The 12354-nt window shown below is 48.6% G+C and overlaps 5 protein-coding genes across 5 annotated transcripts; 2 read left to right on the top strand and 3 right to left on the bottom strand.

The window, feature by feature from the left end:
• Nucleotides 1-225: 225 nt before the first annotated feature.
• Nucleotides 226-3135, bottom strand: DFJ58DRAFT_731598 (uncharacterized protein; the record flags this gene model as incomplete). The annotated part of the gene is made up of 5 exons (XM_041386062.1): nucleotides 226-1278; nucleotides 1329-2105; nucleotides 2158-2224; nucleotides 2275-2331; nucleotides 2384-3135. The coding sequence occupies 5 exons, from the start codon at nucleotides 3133-3135 to the stop codon at nucleotides 226-228; spliced, it is 2706 nt and encodes a 901-aa protein (XP_041240356.1).
• A 173-nt stretch (nucleotides 3136-3308) lies between these two features.
• On the top strand, nucleotides 3309-4240 carry DFJ58DRAFT_731597 (uncharacterized protein; the record flags this gene model as incomplete). The annotated part of the gene is made up of 6 exons (XM_041386061.1): nucleotides 3309-3332; nucleotides 3380-3489; nucleotides 3538-3729; nucleotides 3799-3936; nucleotides 4033-4069; nucleotides 4169-4240. 6 exons carry the CDS (start codon nucleotides 3309-3311, stop codon nucleotides 4238-4240), a joined length of 573 nt encoding a protein of 190 aa, XP_041240355.1.
• A 1144-nt stretch (nucleotides 4241-5384) lies between these two features.
• On the top strand, nucleotides 5385-7089 carry DFJ58DRAFT_804387 (translation protein SH3-like domain-containing protein). Its single transcript, XM_041391029.1, has 6 exons — nucleotides 5385-5469; nucleotides 5646-5694; nucleotides 5753-5868; nucleotides 5917-6339; nucleotides 6388-6529; nucleotides 6586-7089. Exons 2-6 carry the CDS (start codon nucleotides 5653-5655, stop codon nucleotides 6625-6627), a joined length of 765 nt encoding a protein of 254 aa, XP_041240354.1. The 5' UTR covers nucleotides 5385-5469; nucleotides 5646-5652; the 3' UTR covers nucleotides 6628-7089.
• A 2801-nt stretch (nucleotides 7090-9890) lies between these two features.
• DFJ58DRAFT_37879 (uncharacterized protein) lies at nucleotides 9891-11793 on the bottom strand. Its single transcript, XM_041380111.1, has 4 exons — nucleotides 11679-11793; nucleotides 10555-11619; nucleotides 10018-10460; nucleotides 9891-9960 (listed from the first exon to the last, which is right to left on the bottom strand). Exons 1-3 carry the CDS (start codon nucleotides 11685-11687, stop codon nucleotides 10341-10343), a joined length of 1194 nt encoding a protein of 397 aa, XP_041240352.1. The 5' UTR covers nucleotides 11688-11793; the 3' UTR covers nucleotides 9891-9960; nucleotides 10018-10340.
• Nucleotides 10021-10296, bottom strand: DFJ58DRAFT_804379 (uncharacterized protein; the record flags this gene model as incomplete). The annotated part of the gene is made up of 1 exon (XM_041391028.1): nucleotides 10021-10296. The coding sequence occupies exon 1, from the start codon at nucleotides 10268-10270 to the stop codon at nucleotides 10022-10024; it is 249 nt and encodes an 82-aa protein (XP_041240353.1). The 5' UTR covers nucleotides 10271-10296.
• Nucleotides 11794-12354: the final 561 nt, after the last annotated feature.

The raw sequence follows: 12354 nt of genomic DNA, 5'->3' as shown, positions 1-12354 counted from the left end.
ATACAGACACAGAGCAGAGCAGGGAAGTAGTAAAAAAAACAAAGAGACAGAAAAAGAGTTATAAAACCGAAAAAAAACGTACAGTATGACACGTGTGTGATGAGGGTTAAAAAGTAAAAGTAAAGCACTCGAAAACAGCCTCTGAGGGAGCCGCGACAACAAATAATAAGATAATACCGAAGTGATAATCAGCGTCCTAGGACCCAGAACCAGAATAAAACGCCTTCATGGACCATTCCAATTAAATATGTCATATTCTCCTGTGCTCGTGTCTCCTATTGGACTGATGTTTTGTTGCATGGGGACGTTTGGAGGTCGTTGGTTGCTTTGGGGGTAGTATCCGTTCATGCTTTGCTGTTGCCAGTTGGGCCCTCCGGATGGCGAGATGGAGCCGCCGTAGGGGCTGTTCGCTGCTACTGCTCCCTGGGGGTTCATCCCAAACCCGTTCATTTGGCCTCCAAGCGACAGTTGCTGCTGTTGCTGTTGCTGTTGCTGCTGCTGCTGCTGCTGTTGTTGACCATTTGGCCACTGATGATATTGCATCTGTGGATGGAACGATCCAGCATTCTGCTGCGTCCCCATCATGCCTGGCTGTGGCTGCTGCGTCATCGCCCGCTGATAGTCTTCAGGCTGAATAGGAGGCTGCGAGGAAAGCCTTGACGGGGCACGAGGCGTCATGGGCGAATGCACGCTCTCAGAAGGCGACCGACCACTCCTCGCAATTCCCGGAATAGTCGAATTCGAGCGCAATGCGGGGAAGGTATCGTTCGCGGGGGCGGACATGGGTGAACCCCCTTGGGACGGACCGCCCTGGGGCATCCCCCGCTGCTGTTGCTGCTGCATCGCAAACGCCTGCTGCGGGTTCATGAGGTTCGGAGCGTTCATGTTCATGTTCCCGCCTGAATTCCGCATTTGCTGCTGCATGAGCATGAGCTGTCGTTGCTGGTTGAGGTTCATGGCGCTCATGTTGCCCGGCATCTGTTGTGAGAAATTGGGGGCTGCTATGCGGGGGTCTACACTGGGTGCGTTGTGGGGTTGATTGTTGAATGGGTACATGCCGGTTTGCTGGGATTGGGCGCTCATTTGTTGTTGGGGTTGGGATGAGACGGGTGATTGCTGGCCTAGGGGGGATATGGGGCTTGGGCCACCGCTCTGCATGGGGACGTTGGGCATGGGCGACATGGAGGGGTTCTGGCCTAGACCGGGCATTTGACCAGGCATGGGCGGGCGTTGTTGCTGATTGGACGGATTATGTTGCTGCTTCTGCTGTAGAATATTCTGCACGAAATATCAATATGCCAGCTCGCAAACACAACGTGAATTATTACATGAAAACTCGTGAGCTTCTGCACTTGTTGAGGCACCGGCAGGGATGTGAAGTTGGGGATTTGGGACACGAGATACGTCACCAGGGGGTGGTTGGGATTTTGGAGAATCTGCATCGCTGCAGCGTTCTGGCTATATGATGTATGCGGATGTTGCGGTGCGCCCGGCCCCGAATTCTGGGGAATTCGTGGGGAGGAATCAGGAGGAGACATCTGGCGCGCGGATTGCATCTGTTGTTGCATCTGGGCTGCTCGGAGTTGTTGTTCGCGTGCTTGGTGGATCTGCATTTCCCGTGCGCGAGCGCGTGTCGTGGCTGCTATCGACGCTTCAGTGGCGCCAAAGGGTAGTGAGGGGGCAGACACTGGTGGGGGCATGGGACTGGAGGTACGAGGACTCTGCGGCATGGCGGGGGTGCTGGCGACGGTCATGTTTGGGTGGATGGGAGGAATGAAAGCGGACGCGGGGCTGGGGCGCTGGCCAGTACCGGATATAGATATGGATGGAATTGCGGGTGGTTGCATGGAGTGTTGTTTGGTCTCACCGATGTCGCGTCTTTTGTTCATGAGGTCTGCCATGTCGTCTGGTCTGCTGCGCTTTAATGGGCCATTTAGGAGTGCGGAAGTGGTAGGAGAATATTGAGCGCCGGAAGTGGGCTGGCGTCGTGCGAGTTCCTTTGCGAATATGGTGGGTAAATCGGCATAAAGTTGATGTATTCGATCCATCGACATGAATTCAACGGGAGAAGGAGCATCCATTGCAGGCAATGCGAGTCTGGGATCCTATTAAGAGAGTTGAGTAAGGGGTCGTATTGAGGAAAGAAGGGATACATACATTACATCGATGAGGATCTGCAGCTACTGTTAGCCAAGTCAAGTTTACTTGTATGCGATTAGCAAGACTGAAAGGTTTAATGATGAGGGATGCTTTTAAAGATGAAGTAGTACTTACTGAGAGAAGCGAGCGTCAGTTTGTGGCAAGCCACGTGTCTGAAACTCCATACAGACTCTAAAAAGTAAGAAAGTGAGATTGAGGGTGGAGAAAGTGAGTGTGAACGGACTTTAGCAACTCTGAGTTGATCTCGAGAATCCTAACGACTTTTGGATCTTTAGCAGAGGGATCAGATAATTTTGCTGATGGTAAGTTTGGTGAAGGGAGTTGGCTGATTGATACGATTTCCCTTGATGGACGTCTTGAATGAGAAGGACCTGCTGATGGGCCAAGTCTGTGAGAGGGACCTGGTACGGGTATTGAGATAGGATGTCTTGTAGGAGAGTTTGGTATTGAGCGGACTGGGGATGAAGTGCCATTTATTGTGCGTTTTTCTGACCAACGATTATCTTGATTTTCTTGTGCGCTGTTTAGGTCTCCATTCTGCTCTTGCTCTACCTCTCCTGTACTGCCGTCCTTCTTTTCAAAATCCAAACTATCGTCACCATCTGGTACTGCTGATAGATCTGTGAGTGGTGTTAACTGTCTTGAATAAGAACCATCTCCATCGTCTTCTGGTTCTGGTTCTTGTACTGGTTCTTGTGGAGGAGACTTGCGTTTAATTTGAGGAGAGGTGTAGTCTGGAGGAGGTGAAAGTGACGAACTCTTGTCGTCAGTTTGAAGTTGGATAGGATGGATTGTCTGACCCTCGGGATGGTTATTATTCAAGTCAGACAAAGAGTTTTGGAAATAACTGTGATGGTCGTCGTTATGAGAGATGTCTGTGACCCAATTGAAAGTAGCTGAATGATCCTCTTGTAAGATAAGATTTGAATTTTGTTCTGAATCGATTTCGTTGCGGTTACGATCGAGATGGATCATTATAGTAGACGGAAAGTCGACGGAAGTCTGGTCGTTAACCGGAGAATTGCGACCGAACTAACAAAGTGGACTAGACTCGTGTGAACAAGGCTGAGTTTCACTTTCATACTCCGATAGGTCGCACAGCCACCTGGTTATAACTTGGTATAGCCACAACACGTCTTTCATCCGCGATGCTCAGGCTGGGCTTACGACACGTCTGTCCTACCCCTTTAAATTATTTCAGTACTGACCTATCCTCTAGTCTCTACTCCAATTTCTAAACTTTGCATCCATCATCGCATCTGCCCTCATCCTATGGAAAGGCCTTGGCCTCATCTTGAACACGGAATCTCCAATTGTCGTCGTCCTCAGGTGTGTATCATTCTCCCTCTTCCACCCCTTGCATATTAAATTCTACAGTGGCTCCATGGAACCAGCATTTTATCGTGGCGACATCCTTTTCCTCACTAACCCCCCACGCGAACCTTACCACACAGGTGATATCACAGTGTATAACATCCCCGGCGCTGAAATCCCCATCGTGCATCGCGTCATGGAGACACGGGACGTCTTTATCCCATTCCATAATTCTACGCAAAACCCCATCATTAAGTCAGTTTACCGTATTTAGTTTGCTCGTACAAGACATTCGGTGACTGAACACCGCATACCCTGCCCCAGACTCGCAAAGCTCAATCTCCCACCAGGGGAACATCAGCTAATGCTCACGAAAGGCGATAATAATCATGTCGATGACATTGACCTCTACCAGGGCCTTGAATGGCTTGACCAAAGGCATATCGTTGGCAAAGTTCGCGGGTATGTGTTTTTCACATTAGTTTCATTTTATGTAAAGCTTGCGCATGCTGACACGTCACTAACCACACCTCCAACTCACTTACACTTCACCCCCAGGTTCCTTCCGTACGTCGGTTACCTGGCGATTGCCTTGGTAAGTCTCTTTCACCGTCCTGGTAGAATACATGTGTGCTACTCGGTAGCGCATCTCTTTCTCGCCTTTCTTGGATCTCTCGCTGATCATGCCACATAGAATGATTTCCCGCAACTTAAATGCGCGATCCTCGGAGGTCTTGGGCTTTTAGCTTTCATACAACGGGACTAGAATTCCCTGTGTAGAATTGACCTTTAAGCAGATCCATGTTACTTCTTTCATGTAAGGTGGCAACAGTCGTATTGAGAAACAGCCCTTCGATGATATCATCCCTAGTGAATTCTGGACACGTCCACCCGTGTGCGTCTCGCGTTTCAATCCAGGCAACTTTTAAATCGGGTTCTGGTGTCCTCTTATCATTCGGATCTTACTCGGTTGCTTCGGGGATTGAGCAGAAGGCTAAAGAGCAGTCGTGGAACAGAATGAGCCTTTTGAGTTCCTGTCCAGCACACTACTATTCAATGCGCTTGCACTCCCTACGGGTTTTTGAGTTCCTGCTCAGCACTCTTACGAAGCTACTATTCAATGCGCTTACACTCGGTAGAGCCATTCACCATCTCTCTCCGGACCAACTTCAATTGAAGGGGGTATAATATCTCTTCAGTCGTTATACCTGGTCTGCCATCATCACGCTTCTCTCTGGCTGGACGACATACTTTGTGGTTGAATTGGGGTATCATGTATATACCATCAAGTCCGTCTTGCTATTCAGGCAAGCCCTCCTCCTTGGCGCTCAACGTCGCCGTTGACCGGAGTAGTCACGCTACTTTGTTTTGGATCTTTATCATGCAAGCCGTCGGTTTACTAATTCTTTGAAGGCGTGTGAAATAGATCTTGGGGTCGTCCGTGGACTTGCCTTTTCGATTGTGTTTTGGGCTAGTTTTATGGTTGATGCGTGGGTGAGAGCTGTGTTTATTGGGTGAGTTTTTTTCTTTCCTGGCGGGTATAGACCAATGATGGTCTTGCTTGTTTTGTTTTTGAACATTTTTATCTTTGTTCTCAGGGGTCCCGGAGCTTATCGATGCACAGCGTAGTTTGAGATATTTATTTAATGACGGTTATACTAAGTCTATAGCTTGCGCTGCGCCTCTCTTAACGGTGAGCTCGTCGACATTCCAACCTGCCCTATGTGTCCAACGACCATGCAAAATTAAACACCCACCACCCAACCCGCCTGCCACCACTGCTACTAGTCTACTATTGATGATATAGTAATTCAATTGATTTGCACAAAGGTTTCGTGGGGCAAGCTGCTCGGATCTATCAACTTTAGCGTTTTCCTTAACAAGCAATCGACCCTACCGGCAATTGCCGATATTTGTGGCGCCGATTGGACAACGGCTTCGGTGCACTATACGCCAACGCCCACAGCCTACACCGAGTCCTCAAGACACAATAATGTGAGTATGCCGCACGAATCACTGCTCTGGGTTGCAACGTACGAGTCCAAATATGCGTTCTGTCCACTCTGGTCGAAAATCGCATCGAAATCGATGCAGAAACGGCTGGATGACTTACACTTGCATCGGATACCCTGCACCCCCGCATCAGACACTCAGCTTATCACTTTTTACAGATAAACCATGGGTAGGGTTATCAGGGCTCAGAGGCGCTCGCATGCCATTGTACGTTCCCTTACTTATCCACCTACTCTGCTATTTACGTCCTTGTCATTTCATCTAGTTCAAAGCGCACACCCACCACAACAAGGCCCCCGCCAAGCTTCGTACCCTTGATTACGCCGAACGCAATGGCTACGTCCGGGGTATTGTCAAAGAAATCATCCACGACCCTGGCCGGTAAGGATGAAATACGCCAATCCATTATTTTCCTCACATGCATTCTAGCGGTGCACCCCTCGCACGTGTCGTATTCCGTGACCCCTACCGCTACAAGCTCCGCAAGGAGACCTTCATTGCCACTGAGGGCATGCACACCGGCTCATTCGTGTACTGCGGAAAGAAGGCCGCTCTTACCGTCGGTAACGTCCTTCCCGTGAGCCAATGCCCAGAAGGTACCATCGTCTGCAACGTCGAGGAGAAAGTCGGCGACCGTGGTGCTCTCGCTCGTACGTCTGGCAACTACGCAACCGTCATCGGCCACTCGCCAGAGGACAACAAGACCCGTATTCGTCTGCCTAGTGGTGCGAAGAAGACTGTGGCTGGAGGTGCACGGGCGACTGTTGGAATCGTTGCTGGTGGTGGACGTATCGACAAGCCATTGCTTAAGGCTGGTCGTGCATATCACAAATACAAGGCTAAGCGTAACAGGTGGGTGAACAATGGTGACAGTGTTATTGGTTACTCATAAATTCACAGCTGGCCTCGTACTCGTGGTGTGGCTATGAACCCCGTCGACCATCCTCACGGTGGTGGTAACCACCAGCACATCGGAAAAGCCTCGACAGTTCCCCGTTCCGCAGTTCCTGGACAGAAAGTCGGTCTTATTGCCGCTCGCCGGGTATGTCTATTTTGTAGCTTTCATTCATTTCTGTGCATGCTGAATGATTTTGGTAGACTGGTCTGCTACGCGGTACCGTCAAGGTCAAGGAGGTTTAAGAGGTCGGATGGTTTTCTTTTACATATCACTCACTATGCTTTACGACCCCATACATCCCTCAAAATACATGTATGCATCCGCATATGCCCTACGATCATGCACACTGCCTTTGACATGCTATTTAGCACTGTGTGATGATGGGCATATTTGCTTGCGTCTCTGTCAGTGATGTTGAAGCTTATGTGGTTGGCAGATGAGTAGTAGGAACTTTGGCTCTTGTCTCAGCATTGTATACCGAGAACGAAATCCTAGCGGCGGCGAGCCACCAATCCCCGACTCCAAGCAGTCCAATGGGACCCCTCGAGGCCGTACTTTCTGCGAGGATGGCGTTTTTGACAGCTATATTGACGACTATGAAATGACGCCCTCTGGAACAGCTATTGAAAGCAAATGGGTTCCAAGTCACTCAGGAGTCAGGGAGCACTATACGATCCGAGAATCCTCCCTGACTACCGCAGAACATACTTAGAATACGATTGTATCAAGTTTGATGGTGATTGCACAGTGCGACCGTAGCGGGCTCTGCTGCCAGCGGCTTTTCTCCAAACAAGGATCTAAAAGTCCCGGTAAAGGCAGCTCGGCCTCAATATCAATTCCCACAAACGCAGATTCGGTTGCAGGTGGCTGTCCGTGAAAACCACCTCTCCAGTGCAACTCCAGTGTCCACCAACTTTGTGGAGTCGGGGAAAATTCGGCGGATCCAAAAATGTATTTTACTTCGAACTTCTCATAAATACTACTATCCCAGCTTTCTACGTGCGACAACATTAATTGCTGCGATCAATCAAAGATTGATTCGAGAGATGGACGCCCAAACTAATCACTATAAAAGCGATGGATAGCGGTATCATATCTGCACTTACTCCATACACCCCATCCCGATATGACCATAGTCTCAGATGATCCCGCTTGGTGGCCGGTCATTAGTTCTGCTCGGTTTTCCAGCTATTTCGTAGGTTCGGATAGAGCAATTGGGATGCCAATGGTGACGTCTCAGTATTTGACTGTCGCTTCGCAGCTGCAAGCTCTGCTGCGGTGGTATATGACTGGGGTGAGCGGGATGATACGTCCCGAGGGACCGTTGATATTTATACAGTATTCAAGCATTAACGTTCGGACAAGAGGTAAGGTGATGTCATGGGCCGCGCATCTCACTAAGAATGCTTTAACAGTTTGAACTGATCCTGGTGAGCAAAGTCCTACATCAGAACTAACCAGGATGATACAGTTGACTTGGGGCAGAGGCAACGTTGGTCCTTCATGACCGTTCTTTATATTTGTGTACGTTATTGCTACGAGCGCAGTTGGCTTGTTGTGCTGACTTCAACATGTGTTAGGTGCGTTACATTGGAATACTGTTTTCTGTGTACGTCTGCAAAGCTATCTACATAACACTAATAAGTCATATCTCGCAACTAGTGTCAACATCCTGAGTATGTGTCCTCAAATGCGTTCGCTCCTTCTGACTGGCGGCATGTAGCGAATCTCCCTATCTTGATTACCGATGCAGTGGGTATCTGCGCCGATACTTGCCATTCCCATTCAACTACTAACCACGCTCCTATATAGGGGTGAGTGATTCTCGACCGGCTTGTGTCATCAAGATAACGACTTCAACAGCTGTGAGTTCATTTGAAGTATTTATTCCACCACCAAGTAACTGAGTTTTCAGGCACTATTCTTGGGTACATACAGGCATGGACCCCTATCATCGTCAATCTCATGCTGGGCGGTGAGCTCACCCGCAGTTCCCTTACTGATATTGACTTAACTGAAATATCATTCAAGTCATCATGATTGCTCGGATAAATGCCATGTATCAGGGATCGAAAAAGTTGCTCATCTTTCTTGTTGTAGCCTTGCTGGCTTCCACAATCGCCTCCGGAGTCATGGTAGTAATTGGAAACCTAGGTGTTTCAGCGGGTAAGTTTTAATCGTTGATGAAAGTCTGGAGCACAAGTGACTCATGGACATCTACCAGAAGAGGCTGTCCTTTCCGGCTACGATATCTGCGTTACCAACATGGACGCGTACATGGCAAATCTGATTTACGAGAGTATGACACCCACTGCTGTATGGGAGATCCTCACCTTGTTTCTTGCAGTCTGGATTGTTATAAAGCACTTCCATGAACTGCGACGATCATCGACAGGATCGACCTTTGGAGACTGTTTCAGGATATTAATAGAGAGTCACGCGTTTTACTTTCTAGCGTGAGTTTGGTGATTTGGATGTTATTATCTTATTTCACTGAAATTCCACATGTGCTAGCTTTGCTATTGAGGCTTCCTTGAGAATTGGCTCACTGTCTTCAAATATTAGGGTGCGCCGACCTGTGACTGGCATCTACAGCTGATCACTCTCTCATCATTTCTCTGCAGAACTCATCATCCATCGGGAGTGCTATTTACGGTGGCATTTGGTCAATCGCCGAGGTATTGCAGATGTTTGTGCTGGGACCGCGTCTGATCCTCAGCATTCGAAAATATCATGCTAAGCTCGCGCCCGGGGCCGACGGGGGAACAGCCATGACGTCCATCGCTTTCCAGGCTGGTGGAGATGCGTTGACCGGCGGAGATGCGTCGACTGGCGGAGATGTGTAGCACATAAACCAATCCAAATGATCAACCGCAGTACTGTGTGGGGAGCATGCATATTTATTTGTCTCGTGATATTTTGCCTCGTTACGCTATGTATTTAGTGTTCCAAAGTGATTCGGAGGATAGAACTTCTTGTACTTACTTTCTGCTACCTGGGACACAGAGTCCCCTCTAGATCTACGATCGATGCTTGAAGCTTCACAACTCCACTTAATTACGAGGTCCCAGCAGAAACTGATGATGCCAAATCATTATATAATAACCGTTGGGTGCATACGACAGACAAGCTAAGTGGTGCCACATCTTGCTACCAGATCACCGTTGTGTTTCTTGTCGTATTAATGCTTTATAACAATTGACATTTGGTCAAGGAGTCGATGGCCTTTGAAAATTGCTATAAAGCGCTAGTAAGTGAGTACTCCGTTTTGGAGTTGTGTTTCGTTGCCTTATTTTATTGCAATCTTCATACACAAGATGACTATTCAAGCTGACATTCTCATCACAAAAATTGCTATAAAGTAAATGGGTACGAGTCGGTAGCTTAAGAATGTCCAGGAAATGGCAATTCTAATAGTGGGCTGTCTATGGTAGACTTTTGGGACTTGTCTGCGTCTGGATCTGGTCCGACATCGTTCGGAGTTTGAACCATCTGTGAGGGCGGCTGAAGCGCACTTCTTAGAGTCGGGGACGAGCTTGCTCCCGTTGAGCGTTCGCAAACTTCTCTAGTCCAAACTGCGTGTGACGTTCCACAGTTAGAAAAATGAAGACTTTAAAGATCTTGAAGCGCACAAGTTTAAAAACCATGTCTTGTTTTCGTGTAAAGTGGCATAAAAAATAGGGAATAGAGGAAAAGAAAAGTTGGCATAAGGCATAAGGCATAAGGCATGGGGGAAAAGTGGCATAAGGCATAAGAGATAGGAAAAGTGGCGTAAGGCATAAGTGATAGGAAAAGTGGCATAAGGCATAAGTGATAGGAAAAGTGGCATAAGGCATAAGTGATAGGAAAAGTGGCATAAGGCATAAGAGATAGGAAAAGTGGCATAAGGCATAAGAGATAGGAAAAGTGGCATGGGGGTGTCGTAAAAGAGTGACGACGGTATATTGTCATAATGTTATAAGATGGCATAAAGAGGCATGAGGAGATGAGTCGTAGACGAACCATAAAGTAGACTGGATGGAATAGGTTGCGTGTAGAGCTGCATGTACGTAGTATGCGTGAATGGGTGCAGACCCTTTCGGCGTCCGGGGGCAGAGAAAAAGTCGTAATCATAGAATAGGCTGGGTACGGAGCTGCGCGTAGACCGCAGTGCGCGAATGGGTGCAGGCCCTTTCGGCGTCCGGGGGCAGAGAAGAAGTCGTGAAAAGTCGTGAAAAGTCGTAAAGAGTCGTAAAGAGTCGTAAAGAGTCGTGAAAGGTCGTGAACGTCGTAAAAGTCAGAAGATTGGGTATGGAGCTGCGAGTAAACCGTGGTGCGCGACGAATGGGTGCAGGTAGAGTGCAAGAGCGGGCTAGTGGACTTGAGGCCCGGAGAAGAGATAGATGTCGAAGAACAAAGAGAAAGGTAAAAAGGGTATATGAAGGAGTGACTTGAGTTGGACGATAAATATGACGAGAGAGAGGTGAAAGGGGTCTATGAAGGAGTGACTTGAGTTGGACAATGGATGGGACGAGAGAGAAAGGTGAGAGGGGTATACGAAGGGGTGACTTGGGTCGGACGATAAATATGAGGAGAGACAAAGGTAAGGAGTGACTTGGGTCGGACAATAAATATGAGGAGAGAGAAAGGTGAAAGGGGTATATGAAGGAGTGACATGGGTCGGACAATAAATGTGAGGAGAGAGAAAGGTGAAAGGGGTATATGAAGGAATGACATGGGGTCGGACGATGAATGTGAGGGGAAAGAAAAGTGAAAAGGGTATATAAAGGAGTGACATGGGTCGGACGATAGATGAGAGGAAAGAGAAAATGTGAAATGGAAGGCGCATCCGCGATCCGGTAGAAAGAGCGACTGCTGTCGGACGACAGGCTTGAGCTGATGTTCAGCGGAAATAGAAACAGAACGGGAAATGGTGACGCATCCGTCATCCAGTAGAAAGAGCGACTGCTGTCGGACGACAGGCTTGGGTTGATGTTCAACGGAAATAGAGACAGAGCGGGAGATGGTGACGCATCCGTCATCCAGTAGAAAGAGCGACTGCTGTCAGACGACAGGCTTGAGCTGATATTCAGCGAAAATGGAAACAGAACGGGAAATGGTGACGCATCCGTCAACCAGTAGAAAGAGCGACTGCTGTCGGATGACAGGCTTGAGCTGACATTCAGCGGAAATGGAATCAGATTGGGGGTTGGTGACGCATCCGTCATCCAGTAGAAAGAGCGACTGCGGTCAGACTAAAGGATTGATGAGAGTTGGACTGGGGTTCAGAGAGATTGAGGAAGATGAGACTTACTGATGCCATACTATCGAGCTTGAATACAGAGCCACCGCACGTCGTTCATTAAGCTTGGAGTGTCCGACGTGGAATGGGTGGATTGGCGTAGCTAGATGGGCGGGGCGGGGGGAGAAAGAGGTAGGCGGCAGGGATGCGGCGGGTGCGTGCAGGTCCCTATTTCAGAAAGAGACAACGCCAACGAGGGCAAGATTCGAGAGAAAGACAAGTATTTTTTTGTTTTCATCAACGCGGCCAACGTTGAGCTTTTCGATTGTCTGGAAAAAGAGATAATAAGAAGAATGTTCTGTTGGCAAGGGCGGTAACTTACTTTGAAGATTTGACATTGCTTTACCAACGGCGCGCGACGTTGGTGAGAGAAAACAGCAAGAGAGCAAGACCACGAGAGAACAAGACGACAAGAGAACAAGACGGCGAGAGAGTAAGACGACGAGAGAGCAAGACAAGACAGCGAGCCGGCGAGACAGCGGGACAGCGAGAGAGTAAATAAGAAATTCAATCCGATCAGTGACAAAGACAACGAAAGACAATCGTCCGTGACACGCAATGAGGGTCAGACGTGACGATGAAGGATCGTTGGCACTCGGGGGAGGTCAAGGCTGATGAAGAAGAGAAAGCCTGGGCGGGCAGGTATTTATACGTTTGGGAGAGTCAGCCTCCCGTAATCAATACTTGC

Source organism: Suillus subalutaceus (assembly GCF_016647625.1).
Source record: "Suillus subalutaceus strain FC151 chromosome Unknown DFJ58scaffold_108, whole genome shotgun sequence".
In the NCBI taxonomy this organism is placed as follows: Eukaryota; Fungi; Basidiomycota; class Agaricomycetes; order Boletales; family Suillaceae; genus Suillus; species Suillus subalutaceus.
The sequence above is the reverse complement of the archived record's forward strand: the minus strand, read 5'-3'. Positions and strand labels throughout refer to the sequence as shown.

Coding starts and splice junctions, on each gene's coding strand:
- DFJ58DRAFT_804387 (XM_041391029.1), top strand. CDS start 5,653: ATGGGTAGGGTTATCAGGGCTCAGAGGCGCTCGCATGCCATT. Junction 5,695..5,752: donor AGAGGCGCTCGCATGCCATT/GTACGTTCCCTT, acceptor CATTTCATCTAG/TTCAAAGCGCACACCCACCA. Junction 6,530..6,585: donor GTCTTATTGCCGCTCGCCGG/GTATGTCTATTT, acceptor TGATTTTGGTAG/ACTGGTCTGCTACGCGGTAC.
- DFJ58DRAFT_37879 (XM_041380111.1), bottom strand. Junction 10,461..10,554: donor TGCCCCCGGACGCCGAAAGG/GCCTGCACCCAT, acceptor GGACGCCGAAAG/GGTCTGCACCCATTCACGCA.